Source organism: Capricornis sumatraensis, chromosome 1, assembly GCF_032405125.1.
Source record: "Capricornis sumatraensis isolate serow.1 chromosome 1, serow.2, whole genome shotgun sequence".
NCBI classification, from domain to species: Eukaryota; Metazoa; Chordata; class Mammalia; order Artiodactyla; family Bovidae; genus Capricornis; species Capricornis sumatraensis.
In genome coordinates, this window is record NC_091069.1 from 96,607,453 (window position 1) to 96,631,009 (window position 23,557).

At 39.8% G+C, this 23,557-nt stretch overlaps 1 protein-coding gene across 1 annotated transcript in view; it reads right to left on the reverse strand.

The window, feature by feature from the left end:
• Window positions 1-2,780: 2,780 nt before the first annotated feature.
• TACR1 (tachykinin receptor 1) overlaps window positions 2,781-23,557 on the reverse strand; it is a 164,073-nt gene continuing 143,296 nt past the window's right edge. Inside the window, exons 3-5 of the mRNA XM_068978051.1 lie at window positions 15,711-15,861; window positions 4,838-5,034; window positions 2,781-3,072 (exon numbers count right to left, since the gene is read on the reverse strand). Of these exons, the coding sequence (XP_068834152.1) occupies window positions 2,781-3,072; window positions 4,838-5,034; window positions 15,711-15,861 (640 nt within the window). The remainder of the gene's footprint in view (window positions 3,073-4,837; window positions 5,035-15,710; window positions 15,862-23,557) is intronic.

A 23,557-nucleotide genomic window follows, 5' to 3' on the forward strand; every position in this document is an offset into this window, starting at 1 on the left:
AGCTCCCAAGCCCCCTTTTCCCAGGGTTCCACCTAGTCTTTCTGAGAAAAAGGAAATTCCACTACGTCTTAGCGCTTTAGTGGGAGGTGAGGAAGATAAGAACTCTTGTCCTTTAGTTCTTCCCATTTAGTCTTCCTCCCCATCTCTCAGTTGCTATGGTCCTACTGTGTGTCTATGATATGCATCAATTTCTGTCTGTGAAAGAACAAGGAGAAATTGGCACAGTATAAATAGCTCACTGACAGCAACCAGATCCCACATTTTGGAAGTAACATAACAAAGATGGCCCAATGATGCTTTCTATTTTATCACTACTGAACAGAATATCAAGGAGAAACACTTAGGAGATAAACACAGGGTGACGCATTTCTATAAGAGTGAGACCCACGCACAGTACAAATCATGGTGTTTCTCACACATGGGAGAAGGCAGCACTTTTATCAGTTAAATGGGTGTTGGAGGGTGGGTCAGTGGAAGGCTTGATGGCTCTCTCTCAGAGGAAACGTTCTGCCACATTTGACACTGCCCACTCCTACCATGTGCAGTGATGATGCTGTCCAACCACATCCCTTCAGTTCCTCTAGCCTGGCTGATGCTCTCTTTGGAATTGTCTCAAAGAACTTCCATTGCAAAAGGCTACCTTAAGGTCTTGGACTTTGACCCCATTACGCATGTTGAGTGTGGGTCTTCAGAAGCCTGTGGAGACTCTGCTTCTCAACTGCCTCCATGCCTGCTGGGCAGCCTACACCAACTAAGACTGGTGAGTTAGCAATGGCCTGTCTGATAGGCTTTCTCAAGAACAGAAGAAGCTGTGTGTCCCCAGCTCAGGGCCAAGTCCAGATCAAGTGTTCAATAGTCCTTGTTAAATTCAACTCTAACCTCTTCCGTAGAGAGAAAGTCCCCCTACTCCTTAACATTTTCTTCTTGGGTACTTCTCACAATCATGCCAGTTCTTTACATCCGTCTGATGTGAATAATCCATACATGGCCTGATTCTTTGTTAGAAGTATGACTAAAATGTTTTGGGCACTGACTTTTGTTGCCCCTAAATTAAGTATTCTATCCATGTGTTTACACTGAGCTGGTTTCCTTAGTTTAATCCTTCTCGTTCTGCTTTGGCGAACGTGGCTGTCAGGTCCTTCTGGCTTCTACTATTGCTTTACAGCTTCTTCCCGGCCTGCCAATGCCCTAGCAGGGTGAGGGCCAGCACAGCTGGTAAAGGCTGTAAACCTGATGTGCACCACTGTTCTCCTTCAACACAATGGACGCAGGACTTGTAAATGCATCCTTCAAACCATGAGGAAGGCATTTATATAGTTACATGTTGTCTCTGCTTTCAGCCACATCTGGACAAAGCACAGATCTGGAGACAGACAGAAATTGCATGCTCACCCGCTGTAACCCCAAAACTGTGTTAGGACATGAAGTGCTCTTAGTTCACAACTCTTTGTTGACTGACTCTTCTTCTTTAGGGTTTATTGATCATTCTACCTCTTTTAGGCAGGAGGCCAGCAAAGCCAGTGGCAGGAGAGGGAGATTCAGAGTCTAAAGAGCAGATGTAAGGTGGCCTCTTCCCCCAAATGTGGTTGCAGGGCACACATTGAGCATCTGAGCACATGCCTAATGCTAGTATAAAGAAAAATCTGCAGGAGTGCCCCTGCCCTAAGATAACCAAAAGGCCAGAGCAGGGAGCCCACGTGTTTGTCTTTCCGAGTGGCATTTTCTAGCTCTGAGACCTATCCTGCTAAGGCCTGATAGAGAGATGCAAGTTTTGATACAAAGTCCTCTGCTCTGTCAAAGGCAAAAATCTTTCAGGAGAAGGAAAGTATTCACAGTTCTAGGGCAAATCAGAGAATGTCATATGTGGATATTGATACATGGTCTTAGCAGTTGCTACATCTCTAAGAGCTGGGCATTAAGTCACTAGACTTACTGCTCCTATTATTCAGTTATTGGTTAAACAAACAAAAAACACATACAATCATTGAACCGATGAATGTTAAAATTTGAAGGGACACTTAGATGATGTCATTCAGCCTCTTAGTTTTACAATAAGGAAAGAGAAGATCAGATTAAGTGTTGCACACTTCTCCTGAGTCTTGGTTCATAACGGACATTAACTAGTATCAGTGGACATATTCTACTTGCATTGGTGGCTCAGGATAGTCAGTGGGGACATAATACAGATGAATTTGAAACTCTCAATCCCATGACACATTGATTTACTGAGATGCCAAAAGGGGCTTCAGAAGTATACCTTATTTTCATTGGTGCTTAGAAGAGAAGGTTAAATCTTTCATTCAGATTTTAGCTGGTTTCTCCTTTCATTTACATTATCAAGCAGAGGCTGATGCAGTGTGAGCCAGCAGCTAAAGGAAAACAAGCAAGACTGAGAACACCTCTATTGAAGTAAGACAGGGTCTTACTTCAGATCAGTTTGATTTGTTTCTGCACTGCAGGAATCACCCTGAAATGAGCACATGCAACTGAAATTAATTCTAGAATCTTGGAATGGATTGTAGAGAAAATCAAGTTTAATCTTCTCATTGTACAGGCTCAGAGAAGTCAATGATTTTTTTGGGTCACGCAGCGTGTGTGTGACAAAGATATAGAAGAATGTAGGTTTTTAACTCTAGAATGGAATGTTTTCCTCAAATTATTCTCAGCGTTTCACAAGCCCCAAGGGTGTTTCTTATGGATTTTATACCGAAGATTTATCCATGCATGAAAGGAAGCAAGACAAAGATAGAGTTGGCCGTGCCTGCTGAAAGCCCAGTGCTCTAGGAGAGCATGTTGGAGTAGAAGCTGAAGCTCTCCATCGTGGTCTTAGAGTCGCTGTGAGAGGGGTCATTGGAGATCTGGTCCAGGGATGAGGGCACGGCCTTGGGGCCTTCCTCCAGGTCTTCGTCATGAGCCCCCACCACTGTGGAGACAGTGGTCTCCAGGCGGCTGACTTTATAGATGCTGCCTTGGGTCTGGAGGTACCTAGTGGATTTCATTTCGAACCCTTCATGGTCACCAGTACTGATGAAAGGGCAGCACCGAAAGGCATGCTTGAAGCCCAGACGGAACCTGGAAAGAGAGTGAATGGACAAGTAACGCTTGAGTATGGCCTGCTCTCAGGGGTGTTCCCACCATTGCAGAAGCTGTTTAATATGAGGGTATACCCAAATGAGACTCTGTCTTCTTATTTTTTTTAATTAACTGATAACTGGAGATGCTAAGGGCAAAAGATTCAAAGGTCAGTCATCAAGGTCAACTCCAGGATTAGAACCCAAGTTCATGTGAAATGCAAGTCTGTACTGAGGGTGGCAGTTGAAATATGCTGCCTCCACCGGCTCTGGTTCAGTTCAGCATCAGTAAAAACATTCACCAAGTGTTCATTATATGTAAAATACAGTGTCAAGACCCAGTCCTTTCCCCTAAGTAGCCCACTGACTTTCTACCAGTCGTGTCCCTTCAATGTGCCTCAGTTTCCCTGTGTTTTAAGCAAGGAGAATCAGCTTTTACTTAAAAGATGTGCTGAGAGATTTAACCTAGAAATGTTTAGGCAGGTTGTGAGGCTCTTAGAAGAAAGGGACATCTGTGAGTTAAACAAAGACTATTTGGAAAAGTCCCAGGGAATATCTGTCTTCAAAGCCATAGCCCCTGAGTGTCTCATTCATGGAAGGCTCCTTATAGGCTGATAACTGTTGGCCATAAATGTGACTAATCTTTTATCCCTCCTCCCTCCTTCTCCTGTCTCCCTTCTTCACACAGAGGCTGAGGGGGTGCTCCAGATGACTGAACTGCCATCATAGCTTCCCAGCTCCCTTTTGGAGACTCTGCCCACTGTGGTGGATTCCTTATCGCTAATCACCATTCCTGAGGGTTCTTTCTTTTCTTATTTGTCTGAAGTTGGCTTCCACTTCAGGGGAGGCTCTCCTGGGCCCTGTGGCCAAACAAAGGCAGAATCAGGCCTTTGAGGCTCTGACTTCTTTTTGCTTACCCTGTCCTGCTAGAAGTGCTGGAAGAAACTGGACAAAGCTACCTAAACAAAAAATTTTTAAGATTTTTTTTTTTTTTGATGGGGGCAATTTTTGAAGTCTATTGAATTTGTTACAATATTGATTTTGTTTTGTGTTTTGGTTTTCCGGCTGCAAGGTATGTAGGATCTGAGCTCCCCGACCTGGAATTGAACCCACCCCACCCCCGCTGCATTGGAAAGTGAGGTCTTAACCACTGGACTGCCAGGGAAGTCCCTGCCCAGATGGGATGGGCAGAGGAAAATGAGAGTCCAGAGAAGGGAAAAAAATGCCATGTGGTGGATAACATTCGCGTGGCATCAATCTCTCTCTCTTGTTGTCTCTCACTGTCTGACTCATTCATTCTCTGACCCTTTCTCTCTCTGATTCTCTGCCTCTTTCTGCATGCACAACTCTCTGTGCATGAGATCCTTAGAGCAGACTGAACAAAATCATGAACTTGATCCAGCTGGCAGCCTGATTTATGTGTATTAATCACAGAGAGTTTTTATCTGCCCTGCACCCGACCCTCCAATACTAACTTAGTAACCAGTGTTTAAAAGTCTGAAGATTTTGAATATGGGTATGTGTTTCTGGCTCCTCTTGGAAAGGAAAAAAGGTCTACTCATGGCTCCTGTTCCTGCATGGTGACAAGACCATTTGTCTTTGTAGTCCCCAAGCAGCCGACCTAATTGAGCAGAGCCGGCTGTGAGAGAGGAGTGAGTGGTGCAGACTATAGAAAACTAATTATCCCATGGGTCAGTCAGCAGGGATTCAACAGAGCGATTATTAGGTTCTTGTCCTCGAGAGAGTATGGGGGATGAGGGTCTTACCTGTCATTGAGACAGCAGTAGATGATGGGGTTGTACATGGTAGAGCTCATGGCCAGCCACATGATGGCCAGGTAAACCTGCTGAATAAACTTCTCCAGATAGAGATCAGGGTTGATGTAAGGCAGGAGGAAGAAGATGTGGAAGGGCAACCAGCAGATGGCAAAGGTGCATACAACAACGATCATCATCTTAACCACCTGGCGAGAGAGTGAGACAGGTAAGACTGGCAGCACACCTTCCCTTTATAATGGTTATTTTCTCTCTTATCCTGCCCACTTACTGTGCACAGTGTGATATGTGATACAAAGTAACTATTGATATAATAACACCTTTCAAGGTGGAGGAAGGACCATTTATATGTGGTACCAAAGGACTTTGGTTATATCAGTGATTCCCAGAGAGTGGCCCCAGGACCAGGAACATAAATATCACCTGAGAAGTTGTCAGGAATGCAGATTCTTAGACTGCATTCCAATCTAACTGAATCAGAAACTTTGAATGTGGGACTCAGAATTCAGTGTTTGAGAAGCCTTTCTGATTATTCTCATGTGCATTCATGTTTGAGAATATCATATCATACTTCTGGGCAATGGCTGGAGAAGCCAAGGGAGACCAGATTAATGAGCAAAGATTAATGAGCAAAGGCTGTTCAAGAGGAAAAGATCCAGGAATGGGGAGAAAGCAGCAGAAGGAAAAGGGCCATGAGTCAGAGTAGGCTGCTAGACTTGAAGACTCTGGGGGAGGGAAAAGAATGGGTAGGATCTGGATAGCTGCAGCAAGGGATGTCAGATGTTTCAAGGGAATATTCATAAAATGGCTTTATGAATATAGGGTGATATAACCCATTCCTTTTTATTCCTAAGACATCTTGAGAGAAAGAATGAGCTAGAAGATGTGTGGCCAATATAGTAGAATAGGAAGGCAGTGAGTTCATCTCCTCGCATGGGCACACCAGAATTACAACTAGTTACAAAGAAACTACATATGGGAAATGGAGAAGGAGATGGCACCCCACTCCAGTACTCTTGCCTGGAAAATCCCATGGATGGAGGAGCCTGGTAGGCTGCAGTCCATGGGGTCGCTAAGAGTTGGACACGACTGAGCGACTTCACTTTCACTTTCACTTTCATGCATTGGAGAAGGAAATGGCAACCCACTCCAATGTTCTTGCCTGGAGAATCCCAGGGATGGTGGAGCCTGGTGGGCTGCCGTCTATGGGGTCGCACAGAGTCGGACACGACTGAAGTGACTTAGCAGCAGCATATACAGGAAAAGCTGAAGACTAGCAGAAAAGATTTTCTGCAGCTGAAGATATGAAGAAGGAATCACAATGAGATGGGTGGGAGGAATAGAGATGCAATGTAATAAAGATCCATACCCTTGGGAAGGTAGACCACAAATGGAAGGATAATCACAATTGCACAGTTCCTCCCCGAGGAAAAGGAGGCCTGAGCCCCATGCTGGGTTCCTAGTGAGTCCTGAACTGGGAAGACAACACCCAAGACTCTGTCTTTGAAAGCCACCAGGGCTTCTACACAGGAGTGCGAGAAGATTGTACGAAACAGAGATTCTGTTCCTAAGAGAGTCCGAGTCAGACCTACCTGCTGAAGAGTCTCCTGGAGAGGCAGGAGGCAATTGGGACCACCTCCAGGGATGAAAGTACTGGTGGCAGCCATTTTATGGAGTTCATTCTACCTTGAGGACATTGGTTTTGGCAAATGTCATTTTGGAGTTCTCCTTTTAGCCTATTAGATCTGGGAGCTTACCCGCACACCAGTGGGCTGGTATCAGCCCCAGAGCCCTCATTGACCCATAGCCACAGGCCCTAGAACCTACCCCTGTGCACTAGTGGCCAACAGTCACCACACAAGGCAGGTCTGGCAGTGAACTGGGCTGGGAGCCTCACCTACAAGCATGCTCACAGTAGTCAGATCCACCACAACAGAAGGGCACACGCAGCACACATAGGGGGCACCCTTAGAGCATATAGCTCTGCTGACCAGACAAGAGTGTGCTGCTGGATCCCACCGCACAGCTCCAACATAAAGCCACTTCTCCAAGGTCAGAACTTGTAATCAACTCACGTGATACATAGAAATAAGCACCAAGAAATCAACATTCAAAAAAAGATCATAGCATATGGTCCCATCACTTCATGGCAAATAGATGGGGAAACAGTGGAAACAGTGTCAGACTTTATTTTTGGGAGGGCTCCAAAATCACTGCAGATGGTGACTGCAGCCATGAAATTAAAAGGCACTTACTCCTTGGCAGGAAAGTTATGACCAACCTAGACGGCATATTAAAAAACAGACATTACTTTGCCAACAAAGGTCCATCTAGTCAAGGCTATGGTTTTTCCAGTAGTCATGTATGGATGTGAGAGTTGGACTGTGAAGAAGGCTGAGTGCCGAAGAATTGATGCTTTTGAACTGTGGTGTTGGAGAAGACTCTTGAGAGTCCCTTGGACTGCTAGGAGATCAAACCAATCAATCCTAAAGGAACTGAATATTCATTGGAAGGACTGATGCTGAAACTGAAACTCCAAGACTTTAGCCACCTGATGTGAAGAGCTGACTCATTTGAAAAGATCCTGATGTTGGGAGAGATTGAAGGCAAGAGGAGAAGGGGACGACAGAGAGTGAGATGGTTGGATGGCATCACTGACTAAATGGACATGAGTTTGGGTAAACTCCAGCAGTTGGTGATGGACAGGGAGGCCTGGTGTGCTGCAGTCCACGGGGTTACAAAGAGTCAGACATGACTGAACAACTAAACTGAACTGAACTGAACCAGAGAAATTCCATACTGTTCTCCATAGTGGCTGTACCAATTTATTTTCAAAACAACAGTGTAGGAGGGTTCCTTTCTCTCCACACTCTCTCCAGCATTTATTGTTTGTGGATTTTTTTTCATGATAGCCATTCTTGCTGGTGTGAAGTGATATCTCATTGTAGTTTTGATTTACAATTCTCTAATACTTAGCAATGTTGAACATCTTTTCATATGTCTCTTGGCCATCTATGTGTCTTGTTTGGAGAAATGTCTATTCAGGTCTTCTGTCCATTTTTTGATTGGGTTGCTTGTTTTGATGCTGTTAAGCATTATGAGTTGTTTGTAAATTTTGGAGACTAATCCCTTGTTGGTCACATCACTGGCAAATACTTTCTCCTAATTTGTGGTTTGTCTTTTTTTTTTTTTTTTTTTTGCTTATTGTTTCCTTTGCTGTGCAAAAGCGTTTGAATTTAAGTTAGTCCCATTTGTTTATTTTTGTTTTTATTTCCATTATTTTGGGAGATGGATTGAAAAAGATATTACTGTGATTTATATCAGAGAGTGTTCTGCCTGTGTTTTCCTCTAGGAGTTTTATATAGTGCCCAGTCTAACATTTAGGTCTTTCTGTGTGTGTGTGTGTGATATTTTTTAAATTTATTTTTTAATTGAAGGATAATTGCTTTACAGAATTGTTGCTTTCTGCCAAATATCAACATGAATCAGCCATAGTTATCCATATATCCCCTCTCTCTTGAACCTCCCTCCCATCTCTCTCCCCATTCAACCCCTCTAGGTTGTTATGCAGCCCCTGTTTGAGTTCCCTGAGTCATTCAGCAAATTCCCATTGGCTATCTATTTTACATATGTTAGCATATGTATTTCCATGCTACTCTCTCCATGCATCTCACTCTCTCCTTCCATGCCCCCCCACACTGTGTCCATAAGTCTGTTCTCTATGTCTGTCTCTCCACTGCTGCCCTGCATATAAATTCATCAATACTATCCTTTTAGATTCCATATATATGTGTCAGTGTACAATATTTATCTTTCTCTTTCTTACTTACTTCCCTGTGTATAAGTAGGGTCTAGTTTCATCTACCTATTAGAACTGACTTAAATGAGTTCTTTTTTATGGCTGAGTAATATTATATTATATATATATATATAAAAGTTGTGGTACAACTTAATATAACTTCTTTATCCATTCATCTGTTGATGGACATCTAGGTTGCTTCCATGTTCTAGCTATTGTAAATAGTGCTGCAATGAGCATTGGGGTTCATGTATCTTTTTCGGTTTTGGTTTCCTCAGGGTATATGCCTAGGATTGCTGAGTCATAGGTTTCATTTCTAGTGTTTTAAAGGAATCTCCATACTGTTTTCTATAGTGGCTCTATCAGTCTACAGTGCAAGAGGGTTCCTTTCTTTCCACACCCTCTCCAGCATTTATTGTTTGTAGACTTTCTGATGATGGCCATTCTGACTGGAGTGAGGTTATATCTCATTGTAGTTTTGATATGCAGTTCCCTAATAATGTGTGATGTTGAGCATCTTTTCATGTGTTTGTTAGCCATTTGTATGTCTTCTTTGGAGAAATTTCTGTTTAGGTCTTTTCCCCTTGTTTTGATTGGGTTGTTTGTTTTTCTGGTACTGACTTGTATGAGCTGCTTGTATATTTTGGAGAATAATCCATTGTCAGTCGTTTCATTTGCTATTATTTTCTCCCATTCTGAGGGTTGCCTTTTCACCTTGTTTATAGTTTCCTTCGCTGTGCAAAAGCTTTTAAGCCTAATTAGGCTTTGTTTATTTTTGCTTTTATTTCCATTACCCTAGGAGATGGGTCATAAAGGATTTTGCTTTGGTTTATGTCATTGAGTGTTCTGCCTATGTTTTCCTCTAAGAGTTTTATAGTTTCTGGTCTTACATTTAGGTCTTTAATCCATTTTGAGTTTATCTTTGTGTATGGTGTTAGGAAGTGTTCTAATTTCATTCTTTTACATATAGCTATCCAGTTTTCACAGCACCACTTATTGAAGAGGTTATCTTTGCCCCATTGTATATTCTTGCCTCCTTTGTCAAAAATAAGGTACCCATAGGTGCATGGATTTATCTCAGGGCTCTCTATCTTGTTCCTTTGGTCTATATTTCTGTTTTTGTGCCAGTACCATAGTGTCTTGAGGACTGTAGCTCTGTAGTATAATCTGAAGTCAGGAAAGTTGATTCCTCCAGCTCCATTCTTCTTTCTCAAGACTGCTTTGGCTATTTGGGCTCTTTGGTGTTTCCATATAGATTGCTTAATTATTTTTCTAGTTCTGTGAAAAATACCCTTGGTAGTTTCATAGGGAGTGCACTAAATATATTCAGATCTTTATGTAGTGTTCTTTCTTATCTCTTATAATATTCTTTATTTTAATGTCTATTTTGTCTTATGTGATGGTTGTTACTCCAGCTTTCTTTTGATTTCCATTTGCAAGGAATATATTTTTCCATCCTCTCACTTTCAGGCTACGTGTATCTTTAGGTCTGAAGTGGGTTGCTTGTAGACAACATATATATGGGTCTCTTTTTTGTATCCATTCATCCAGTCTGTGTCTTTTGGCTGGAACAGTTAATCAATTGACATTTAAAGTAATTATTGATACATATGTTCCTATTGCCATTTTCTGAATTGTTTGGGGTTTGTTTTTGTCACTGCAGATGGTGATTGCAACCATGAAATTGAAAGACACTTGGTCTTTGGGAGAAAAGCTATGACAAACCTAGACAGCATATTAAAAAGCAGAGATGCTACTTTGCCATCAGGTCCATAAAGTCAAAGCTATGACTTTTTCAGTAGTCATGTATGGATGTGAGAGTTGGACCATAAAGAAGGCTGAGCACTGAAGAATAGATGCTTTTATCTGTGGTGTTGGAGAAGACTCTTGAGAGTCCCTTGGACTGCTAGGAGATCAAACCAATCAATCTTAAAGGAGATCAATCTTGAATATTCATTGGAAGGACTGATGCTAAAGCTGAAACTGCAATACTTTGGCCACCTGATGTGAAGAGCCAACTCATTGGAAAAGACCCTGATGCTGGGAAGAATTGAAGGCAGAAGGAGAAGGGGACAACAGAGAGTGAGATGGTTGGATGGCATCACTGACTCAATGGACACAACTCTCAGCAAATTCTGGGAAATGATGAAGGACAGGGAAGCCTGGTATGCTGCAGTCCATGGGATTACAGAGTTGGACTTGGCTGAGCAACTGAACAACAAATTGCCATTTTCTTAATTGCTTGGGGTTTGTTTTTTTAGATCTTTTTCTTCTCTTGTATTTCCTGACTGTATAAGTCCCTTTGACATTTGTTGTAAAGCTGATTTGGCGGTAGTAAATTCTCTTAACTTTTGCTTATCTGTAAACCTTTTGATTTCTCCATCAATTTTGAATGAGATCTTTGCTTAGCGTAATTTTGGTTGTAGATTTTTCACTTTCAGTATTTTAAATATATCATGTCATTCCATTCTGGCCTGCAGAGTTTCTTCTGAAAGATTAGCTGTTAAATGTATGGAGTTTCCTTTGTATGTTACTTGTTGCTTTTCCCTTGCTGCTTTTAATATTCTTATCTTTGTTAGATTGATTAGTATATGTCTTGGCATGTTTCTCTTTGGGTTTATCCTGTATGGGACTCTGTGCTTCTTGGACTTGACTGACTATTTCCTTTCCCATGCTGGGGAAATTTTCAACTCTAATCTCTTCAAAAATTTTCTCATACTCTTTCTTTTCTCTCCTTTTTCTTCGAATGTTGGTGCATTTAATATTGTCCCAGAGGTCTCTGAGACTATCCTTAGTTCTTTTCATTCTTTTTCCTGTATTCTGCTCTTCAGCAGTTATTTTACACTATATTCTATCTTCCAGTTCACTTATCCATTCTTCTGCCTCAGATATTCTGCTATTGATTCCTTCTAGAGTATTTTTAATTCCAGTAATTGTGTTGTTTGTCTCCGTATGTTTATTCTTTATTTCTTCTATATCTTTGTTAATTGTTCTTGCATCCTCTACGTTCTATTTTTGAGCTTTTGGTTCATCTTTTCTATCATTATTCTGAATTCTTTTCTGGTCGTTTGCCTATTTCCTCTTCATTTATTTGGACTTCTGTGTTTCTAGGTTGTTCCTTCATTTGTGCAGTATTTCTCTGCCTTTTCTTTTCTTTTTTTTAACTTATTGTGTTTGAGATCTCCTTTTCCCAGGTTTTGAGGCTGAATTCTTGCTTCCTTTGGTTTCTACCCTTGTAAAGTTGGTCCAGGGGTTTGTGTAAATTTCATGTAGAGTGTGACTTGTGCTTGCATTCTTTTAGAAGGGGGTGAGTTTTTTTTTTTTTTTATCATTCTGATGGGCAGGGCTGAGTGAGGTGGTAATTCTGTCTGCTGAAGATTGGGTTTGTATTTTTGTTTGTTGTTTGGATGAGACATCTTGCGCAATGTGCTACAGGTAGTTGGGCGATGCTGGTATACAAGTGGTTGTTTTGTGGTATTTCTCACTATTTGATACTCCCTAGGGTTAGGAGTTCTCTGGTAGTCTAGTGTCTTGGAGTCAGTGCTCCCACTCCAAAGGCTCAGGGTTTGGAGATTCTCCAGGGAACAGAGATTCCAGAGGTGGTTTGGTATGACATTAAATGGGATTAAAATGAATATACAAAAATGAGAAACAAAAGATGCACCCCAGACCAATAGCAATGACAAAATTAAGCAAATAATAACTAAAATAATACAATATACACACATACATATACACCCATAAACAAATCCAAAACAGTAAAAAAAAAAAAAAAAAAAGTACAATAGATAGACCTGTTGAACAAAGGAAACCAAAAATTATATCCACCAGTTAAGAAGAAAGCCAACTAAAGCACAAACTGGAAAATAAAACTAAAACAAGTTCCCAGCTGGGGAATAAAACAATGAAAACAAGACAAACTAACCATATGGTGAGAAAAAGAAAGAAAAGAACAAAAGAATAGAAGTGTAAAGTTAAATAGAGGTAGACAAAGAACACACACCAGTTTGTTGCATTTCTATATACTGCTAATGAACTATCAGAGGAGAAATTAAGAAAAGAGTCCCATTTACAATTGCATCAAAAAGACTTAAATATTTAAGGATAAACTGAACCAGGGATCTAGAAGAATTGTACATGGGAAACTAGAAAACACTGATAAAATACATTGAAGAAGACACAAACAAAAATCAATATAGACCAATATATAGCATGCTTACAGACTGGAAGAATTAATATTGTTAAAATGACCATACTACTCAAGGCAACAAACAGACTCAATGTAATTTATCAAAATATCAAAGACAATCTCACAGAACTAGAACTAGTAATTCTAAAATTTATATGGCCACACAGAAGACTCCAAATAGACATAACAATCTTGAGAAAGAAGAACAAAGCTAAGGGTATTATGCTCCTAATTTCAAAAAGCTATGCTAAAATCTATAGTAATCAAAACAGTATGGTACTGGCCCAAAGCAGACACAGAACTCAATAGAGCAGAATAGAGATCCCAGAAATAAACCCACACTCATATGGTCAATTAATCTATGACAACAGAGGCAAGAATCTACAAGGGGGGAAAGAAAGCCTGTTCAACAAAATATGTTGGGAAAGTCTACTGCTGCATACAAAATAATCAAACTGGATCACATTGTCACATAGTGATTGGACATAAAATCAAAGTGAATGAAAAACTTAAATGAAAGACCCAAAACCATAAAACTTCTAGAAGAAACCATAAGCACCTCCCTTTTTGACACTGGGCTTAGCTGGTTTTTTATTTGTCTCCTCAGGCAAGGGAAACAAAAGCAAAAATAAGCAAGTGGGACTACATCAAAATGAAAAGCTTTTGCACAGTGAGGGAAACCACAAACAAAGCAAAAAGGCAGCCTAATGAACTGAAGAAGATATTTACAAACAATATATCTGTTAGGAGATTAATATCCAAAATATGCCAAGAATTCATAAAGCTCAACATCAAGAAAACCATACAACTGCATTAAAAAATAAGCAGGGACTTGTATAGATTTTTTTTTTCCCAAGAAGATATACAGGTGGCCAAATGGTAATACTCAATATATTTTTTGACTTTTAATTTTCAAATAATTTAAGACTCCTAAGAAGTTGCAAAAATCAGACAGAGAATTGTCAGGCACCCGTCACAAAGCTTCCCAACATCACTAACCAATAGGGAACTGCAAACCAAACCACAATGAGATATCGCTCACATGTACTGTAAGGCTGTATCACAAAGACAGCAACTAAGTGCTGGCGAGGAGAAATTGTTAGTGGAAACGGAAGCTGGTGCAGCCGCGCTGGAAAACAGTATGAAGATTCCTCAATGAATTGAAAATAAAACACCATAGGATCCTGCAACTCCACTCCTGGGTATTTATCCAAAGGCAACAGACACTGAAAAGATTCATGCACCCTGATGTTTATAGCAACATTACAACGGCGAAGATATGAATGCAACCTAAGTGTCCCCTGATAGAGGAATGGGTATAAAAATGCATATACATACAATAGAATATTACCCAATCGTTAAAAATAAAAACTTGTCATTTGGGACAACATGGATATATCCAGAGGGTATTATTCCAAGAGTAAATCAAATACCATATGACTTCACTTATATGTGAACTCTAAAAGCAAAACAAAGAAACAAACAAAACAAAAGCAGGTTCACAGATGTAGTGAATAAGAGTGGTTGCCAGAAAGAAGGGGGACGGACAGGGGGTTGAAATGGGTGAAGGGGAGCAAGGGGTACAGACCTCAAGTAAGTCATGGGGATATAATAAGCTACTTAAGGAATATGGCCCATAGTATTTTAATAGCTTTGTGTAGGGCCAGATGGTTACTGGAATTATTGCAGTGATAATGGATGCAAACATCCAATCATTATGCAATACACCTGAAACTAAATACTATTGTAAGTCGACTATATTTCAATTAAAAAAAAAGCTATCTACCATCTGCACAATGAAATACTATGCAAAGCGGTACCAAAAGAGGGGAAAAAAAGAATGAGAAAGCTGTTTCTATATTGAGTTTTGAAGATTTTGTGGATACTGTTAAATTTAAGAATGAGGGGAAGAAAAGTGCATATTTGCTATTTATGTAAAAAAGAAAAGAATATATGTTTATTTGGCTTATAAATACATTACAATATCTGAAAGGATTAATAACAAATAACGGTGGTTACCATGGTGTGTGTGTGTGTGTGTGTGTGTGCGCATACGTGCATAAACATTTGGGAACTCAGTAGACAGAGGACCTAGAAAGGAGTGAGCCTTTTCATGGTAATACTCAATATATTTTTTGACTTTTAATTTTCAAACAATTTAAGATTCCTAAGAAGTTGCAAAAATCGGACAGAGAATTGTCAGGTACCCATCACAAAGCTTCTCCCAGTGATACCATCTTACACAGCTATGCCACACCATCAAAATCAAGAAACCGATGATAGTATGATACTATTAACTACAGGCTGTATTTGGAATTTGCCAGCTTTTACATGTACTTTTTTGGTGTATAGTTCTATGAAATTTTATCATATGCAGAGATAAGTGAAAAATCCACAGTAATCAGGATACGGAACTGCTCCGTTATCGCAAGGAAATTCACTCATGCAATCCCTTTGTAGGCAGATTCTTCCGCTAGTACTAATCCTAGAAATTCCCAGTTTGTTCTCCATCACCATAGTTTTGTTTCTTTTAGTGCTTTTTCATGTTTGAATGAAATTATTTTGTCAAATTGTAATAACTAAAGAGAACTGAATAGCTCTTCATGCTTCTGTAGGTAAATCTATGTGCTTGTGTTTTAATGAACTGACAGTTTTCTGTTAGTTTTAGGGTGAGAATGTGGGGGCTTATGCCTGAAAAGGCAGGCCTTAGGTTACAACACGTTGAAGGCAGACTTCTTCCTCCCCTCCCCTTCCTTCCCCTCCTTTCTACAGTTCTTGGGACCCAGGGACTGCCTCCAGGACTCCTGAGGCTCTGGGGCTCACATGCTTACCAGGCTGTGCCAGGGTGGGGTAAGTGCTGCTAGCTGTTTGCTCACCTTGCGCTTGGCTGAGACTTGCTCGTGGTAGCGGTCAGAGGAGTCCCCAGGGATCTCACTGGCCCACAGTGTGATGCCCACCACAGTGTAAGCATAACCTATCACCAGCAGGGGGAGGAAGTAGATCAGCACAGTCACGCAGATGTGGTACCTGCAAGAAGGTGAGTGAGAGTAGTCAGTTCAAGAAGTAACAGGGCTGGTTACTTGTCAGCCTTGACAGCTACCTGTCTCAGACTAGTTACTTGCATGAATAAGAAGGTGATCTATTAGTGGATAAAGTAGAGAAAGCAAATCTTTTTGACATGTTTTTCTTGTGGGCTTTTCCATAATGGAGATTCCTGTTCAGAATGAAAAGAATAAACATAATGAAAGGGAACTGAATTTGTTGAACATTTATGGCAATTTTAGTTCAGTATTGCTTATTGTTCCCTCCAAAGGAAAATGCAAACTTGGGCTGAATTAATAGGAGTATATTTTCTAGAATAAAGAAGATGATTGTACCTCAATAGTACTTGTCAGATTTAAACTTAGGTTTAGTTTTGATGCAGGGACATACATCAATAGAACAACTAGTACTTTCAGATGAGAACAATTGTGATGGTTAATAAGATTTGTTTAGTTGCTAACTTATGTCTTAATCTTTTGCAATTCCATGGACTGTAGCCAGCCAGGCTCCTCTGTCCATGGGATTTCCCAGGCAAGAATACTGGAGTAAATTGCCATTACCTTCTCCAACTGGATCTTCCTGACCCAAAGATCAAACTCGTGTGTCGTGCATTGGCAAGTGAATTCTTTACCACTGAGCCAGCCAAGCTATTCTAAATGACAAATGGATTCACAGATGTAAGTATAATTATCCTGGAGAGAGACAAAACTTATCCCAGAATTAGGATCAGTAGGTGAGAGCTACAAAGTTTAAGCTACTTCTAAGCATAGTTCTTAAATATGTATCTCTTGACGGAAGCTGTCTGGGTCTCTGAGTTACTGCTTGAAAGACAGTTACCAAAGGATTTGAGTCTGACTAGAACATGAACAAGAAACAAACCTTTGCAGTGTTAGCCCACAGATTCTGAGGTTTCCTACAATGACACAACTTGTTCTATTCTGTTTAAAGTGAGGGTCATTGTAAGTTGGACATTTAAATAAGTTATTTGAATTTTGAGAAAGAATATTTTTTCTCAGAGGGTCCTTGGAAGGTGTGGCTAGTTATAGGGCTTTCCCTCTGATATGCGTGTAATGCAAAAGCTCAGAATTTTGAATATAATAATATGAGAACAGCTAATATTTGGGAAGGTTTACTCTAGGTCACTGTGTTAATAATTACATTAATGATAGTGTTAATAGCAGAACTGGAAGTTAGATTTTATTTAGTGAAGAACACGATGCCAAGGACTTTACTGGCAATATTTTCTTTAACCCTCAAAACAAAGGTAGTGAGAAATGGAGTATTTCTCATACATACAAACAAGTATGTCCCAGTCATCAGCAATTCCATCCCTCCAAATGTGAATTTCTGAGCCTAGAGGGCACCCAGAAAGAACAATATCTACTATTCAACAGCCTCAGCCACTCCCCATGGTAAGCACTGAGAAGCTGGGGTGTGTGTGTGTGTGAAAAGCATTAGAAACTGGCCCCAGATAGCTGAGATACATATGAAAGAAATGACTTTAGTGAGCCCAGGCTCTTGTATCTGCTCACATATAAAAAAGCACTAAATTACTTGAGATATCTGGTTTTCTTTAATGAACAATAATCTTTTGATGTTCAGACTACTTGCCCCTTGTTGCAAATTTCTATATAACTCGACTCCTCCTCCTGCCTCCTGAGAGCAGTTCTCTCAGGGTTACTTGAGATTCTGTCTCCTGGACCTGAAGTCCTAAAAATTCCCATCAAATAAAACATAACTTGCAACTTCTAGGTTGTGATATTTTTTAAATGGACAGTTTTGGCGACCAACAAAGGGATCCAGAATGGATTCCTATCCTCGACCTGAACTCTACAAGAATCTGGAGCCTTGGTACCAGCAGAGGTCTCTTGTGCCCATCCGCCGCCTCCTTGAAATCCAGACAGATTTGAGTGAATCTTCCTGGATCTCAGATCTCCTGTATTGGTTGATGATTTTAAGTTTTACTAGGGGGAAAATGTTATCTTTGAAACTTGGTTTCAAGAAGAGGTACCTGGGTTTCTCAGTTTAGACACTGGGTGGGACATCCTCAAAGTACTGGGAAGAGTTTTCTCAATTTAGGTGCTGAGTAGGATATCCTCAGTGTTAAGGCACTGGGAAGATTCTGCTCAAGCAGGGGATCCTCAGTGTTAAAGCCTTGGGAAGACTCATTTTGGATACTGAGTGGTTAGCCTCAGTTTAGAGACTGAGAAGACTGCTCAAACATGAGTAAGGTGGGACTGAGTTATTAGAGGGGAAGACTGGCTTGTTGTTTTTCCTTGACTTGGCTACCTTAATAGAGTTTGTCAAAATAAAAAGGAAATCTTCTGAGAGCTTCTGAGCTCCAAAATGGACTCTCTTCCTGGCTGGCAACGGCTTTCTCAGATAACTGAGAAATTTGCAGGAGTGGTGGAAGCAAGACCTCATGCCATGCAGCTTGTTCCTACAGGAAAACCCACTCATGTAATTAACAAACTGCTCAACAGGGGACACACACAAGAACTGGCTATCCCACAATCTGAGCATCCATGGAAGTCTAATACTCGACTGGGAAACCCGAGACACATAAGATGGGGCTTAAACAACTCTGGGGCAAAACCAGAGAACTTAAGCTCCCCAAAAGCACACACTGGCCCATCACATGCAATTTTATCTCAACAAACTAACTTCCAAATGGAAAATAAAGGTTTCAAAGTAAAAAGGAATGAGAAATCACCAATATCCATGCAAAACTTACATGTGTTTACTTGATTGGAAATTGGAGGAAATCTCACCATGGAAATTGAGGGGGCTTTTTCATTGCCTATGCAATTAAGTTTCATTAAGGTGAAAAGCTGGCTAGTAAAAAAAATATATTTTCAGACTTTAAACAAAGACTTTCTAGAGGGAAACTTGCATTTCTCTATGTCTTTAAGATGTAAGTGGTCTACCCGATCTTTCCTGGTTGTTCTGTGCTTGTTTGATTTGTTTGTTTGTGATTTAGAAAATTTGGTCTTGAGAGTAAAATTGTCTGGGTTTAGGTTACATCCTCTGCCATTCTCTTATGGGGAGGTCTTTTGCATCTTAATGGTTTGAATTTCTATTGAGATATATTTTTTTGGTGGCCAAGTGATGGATCATTTAAAATTGGAAAAACTAACTGGTCAATCTCAAGCATGCTCATCATAGCCAGTGGTCTCGCTGGTGCCTGTAAACAAAACTCAAACTAAAGGTGAAATTATGTAGCTAATAATTAAACTAAGGACTTCCCTAGTTTATTTAAAACAAGTTAAAAAAAAACTGGCCTGAGAAGCTTCATTTGTGGTCTGTGCTTCTTCTCAATGGGTTTTACAATGTCTAAAAAGAGTATTAAAATAATTATAATATAAGCATGAAAAACCTGTAAGGAAAGTCTGACTATAATTCCCAACAAGTTAGAATTTCTTTAAGGTGTTATCTCAAATGAATAAAGAAATATTTGGATGATTACTTAAAATGGGACCAATAAAATGTGATTAAAACAAGATTTGATATTACTACACTACCTAAAGCTAAATGGTCCCAAAGGGACACCTGCTGGTTCCCAACATTAAAAGCCAAACAAGTCCATCCTATTTACCTCAGGTTTTACAATATACATTTAAGAGGCTGAATGAATCACAAGGTGGAATCAAGATTGCCGGGAGAAATATCAACAAGCTCAGATATGCAGATGACACCACCCTAATGGCAGAAAGTGAAGAGGAACTAAAGAGCCTCTTGATGAAGGTGAAAGAGGAGAGTGAAAAAGCTGGCTTAAAACTCAACATTCAAAACACTAAGATCATGGCATCTAGTCCCATCACTTCATGGCAAATTGATGGGAAAACAAGACAAAAGAAATTAAAACAAAAATAAACAAATGGAAAAAAAAGAAGAAAAACAAACAATTAAATAAACAAACAGGATCTAATTAAACTTAAAAGTTTCTGTATTGTGAAAGGAACTGTTAGGTAGTTAGAATACGAAAAAGGAGTCCAGAATGGCAGTGGCTAAAAACAAGGAAGGGAAAAGCCCACGAAAATAGAACAAAGGAAGTTCTGGGGACCGGAGTGAGGACCTCAGGTAGAACAAGCAGCACTCCGGCTAGCCCAGTTTCCACACGGCAGGCCCGGGGGAGGCGAGAACATAGAAAAGAGGAGCCAAAAGCCTGGGGGTCTCTCTCTCGTGCACTCTCTCTCTCCTCTTTGCATCTTTTGGGTTGGCATGCCCTCATGCCTCAAGGATGTATTTTCCTTTATTTTCTAAATAAAACTGAGCTGTACACGGAGCTGTAACACTCTGTACAGATCTTTCTGAGAGCCATAACACTGATCTGTCCAAGAGCTGTGACACGTTCTGTCCAAGAGCTATGACACGCCAAGGGCTTTAACGTCCGTCTCTTCAAATTTTTGTTGTGATGGGACAAAACCGAGGAAATGACACAGTCCCCTGACAGAACCATGGACAAAATGAAAATACAAACTGCTGAATGGGGGAAAATATTTATAAATGGTATAACTGATAATGGTTCAATATTCAAAATACATGAACAGTTCACACAACTCAATATCAAGAAATAACCCAATTAAAAATTAGACAGAAGAAGACCTGAATAGACATATTTCAAGGAAGACATAGATAGCTAACAGGCCCATGAAAACATGCTTAACATCACCAATCATCAGAAAAACACGTCAAAACCATAGTGAGATATCACCTCACCACTATCAGAATGGGTATCATCAAAGAGGAAGTAAACAGCATTTAAGAAGAGAGTGAAAGTGGTGGCTTAAAACTCAACATTTAAGAAACTAAGATCATGGCATCTGTTCCCATCACTTCATGGCAAATAGATGGGGAAACAATGGAAACAGTGAGAGACTTTATTTTCTTGGGTTCCAAAATCACTGCAGATGGTGACTGCAGCCACGAAATTAAAAGACACTTGCTCCTTAGAAGAAAGGCTATGACAAACCTATACAGTATATTAAAAAGCAGAGACATTACTTTGCCAACAAAGGTCCATCTAGTCAAAGCTATGGTTTTCCCAGTAGTCATGTATGGATGTGAGAGTTGGACTATAAAGAAAGCTGAACACCGAAGAACTGATGCTTTTGAACTGTGGTGCTGGAGAAGACTCTTGAGAGTCCCTTGGACTTCTAGGAGATCAAACCAGTCAATCCTAAAGGAAATCAGTCCTGAATATTCAATGGAGGGACTGTTGCTGAAGCTCCAATACTTTGGCTACCTGATGTGAGGAGCTGACTCATTGGAAAAGACCTTGGTGCTGGGAAAGATTGAAGGCAGGAGGAGAAGGGGATGACAGAGGATGAGATGGTCGGATGGTATCACTGACTCAATGGACATGAGTTTGAGCAAATTCCAGGAGATGGTGAAGGACAGGGAAGCATGGAGTGCTGCAGTCCATGGGGTTGCAAAGAGTCGGACATGACTGAGTAACTAAACAAAAATCATCAAAAAACTACAGATAACAAATGTTGGTGAGGATGGGGAGAAAAGGGAATGCTCCTACAATGCTGGTAGGAATGTAAATCAGTGAAGCCACTATGGAAAACAGAAAGGAGGTTCCTCAAAAAACTAAAAGTAGAACTAATATATGACCTAGCAATTTTACTCCTGCTATGTCCAAAAAAAAAGAAAAAAAACTAATTCAAAAGAATACATGCATCCCAATGTTCACGGCAGCATTCTTGGCCATAGCCAAGCTGTGGAAACAACCTAAGTATTCATCGACAGATGAATGAATAAAGAAGATGTGGTATATAAATATGAAATACTACTCAGCCATAGAAAGAATTAAATTTTGCCACTTGCAACAACGTGGGTGGACTTGGAGGGTACTTAGTGAAATAAGTCAGACAGAAAGAAAAATACTGTATGTTATCCCTTATACATGGAATCTAAAAAATAAAACAAATTAATAAATGTAACAACAAAGAAAATACTCATAGGTATAGCAACAACCTAGTGCTTACCAGTGGTGAGAGGCAAGGGTGGAGGGGCAAGATAGAAGTATAGGATTAAGAGGTACAAATTACTATATATAAAATAAATAAGCTACAAGGATATATTGCAAAGTATAGGGATATAGCCAATATTATATAATAACTATAAATGGAGTATAACTTCTAAAATTGTGAATCACTATGCTGCACTATGGAGAAGGAAATGGCAACTTACTCCAATACTCTTGCCTGGAAAATCCCATGGACAGAGGAGCCTGGTAGGCTACAGTCCATGGGGTAGCTAAGAGTCGGACATGACTGAGCGACTTTCCCTTTTCACTTTCATGCATTGGAAAAGGAAATGGCAACCCACTCCAGTGTTCGTGCCTGGAGAATCCCAGGGACAGAGGAGCCTGGTGGGCTGCCCTCTATGGGGTCGCACAGAGTTGGACACGACTGAAGTGACTTAGCAAAAGCAGCAGCAGCTGCACTAAAGTATATAATATTATTAATCAACTGTGCTACAATCTTTTAAAAAGACCAAATAAAAAAACACAAAAATTCAATACATAACTCTCATATCTTTCATCATGTGGGAACCAAGCAGTCCCTTCTGTCACAGACTATTGTAGTCACTCTTGATTTTTTCTCTGGCTCACTTTGGTGCATCCCTGAACCCTGAGCTCTTCTTCCAAGGCCGATATTAATTCTGAAAGCTGACTATCAGATTTGAGAGCCAAAAAATCCCCCATGAAGCTGTACAAAAATAAGTTTATACTAGATTCTATTGATCAATTCTCTAAAATAGTGATTTTGGCAAAATATTAAAATGTAAGTTTATTTCCAATGAACTGCAAGAATATGGTAAAACTTCTCCAAGAAGATGTCAAGATGGAAGAAATGTTTATTTCCATGTTTTTTAATGATTAAATTTCAATTATTTGGCCTACATTCATTTAAACTTGGATATTGGATTGAACATTTGCAGTTTCTATGTGAAAGGGGTTTGTCTGAGATATATTTTCTCTTTGAATTTGTCTGTTCTAAGTATTTTTGATAAGTGGAATCATGCAATATTTGTCCTTTTGTGTCTGGTTTATTCATTTAGCACTATGTTTGCAAGGTTCATCCATGTTATAGCATGTATCAGAACTTCATTCTTTTTTAAGGCTAAATAATATTCCATATATATATATATTTATAACATTTTGAATATCCATTCATCTAATGAGGGGCATCTGAGTTGTTTCCACCTTTTGGCTATTGTGAATAATGCTGCTATGAACTTTGTACTCTTTAGTGTACAAGTATTTGTTTGAGGCCCTGCATTCAATTTTGAGTATATATCTAGAAATGAAATTGCTGGATCTTATTATTAAGAATAATTTAATAATAATTAAGTTATTAATTATCCATGTTTGAGTATGAACCTGTCTATAATTCTTTTTAGTTGAAATTAAATCTATACTTTTTATTGCTCACAAATGAATAACAAAATAACTTTTCCTTCTTAAAAAAGAGACTGATAAACTAGATTGACTGATTCAGCTTACCATTTTCCTAATGGTCTGATCTGTGATTTTCCAAAGAGCACGTTGTTTTTTAAAATATAGATTTTACTTTTTTAAATTCAGGTGTAGTGAGGCCTATGTTCTGTGACGTTCGAAGTCAGCTATGATTTCATAGTCTTCAAAGGAAAGTATTCACTTCAGGACCAA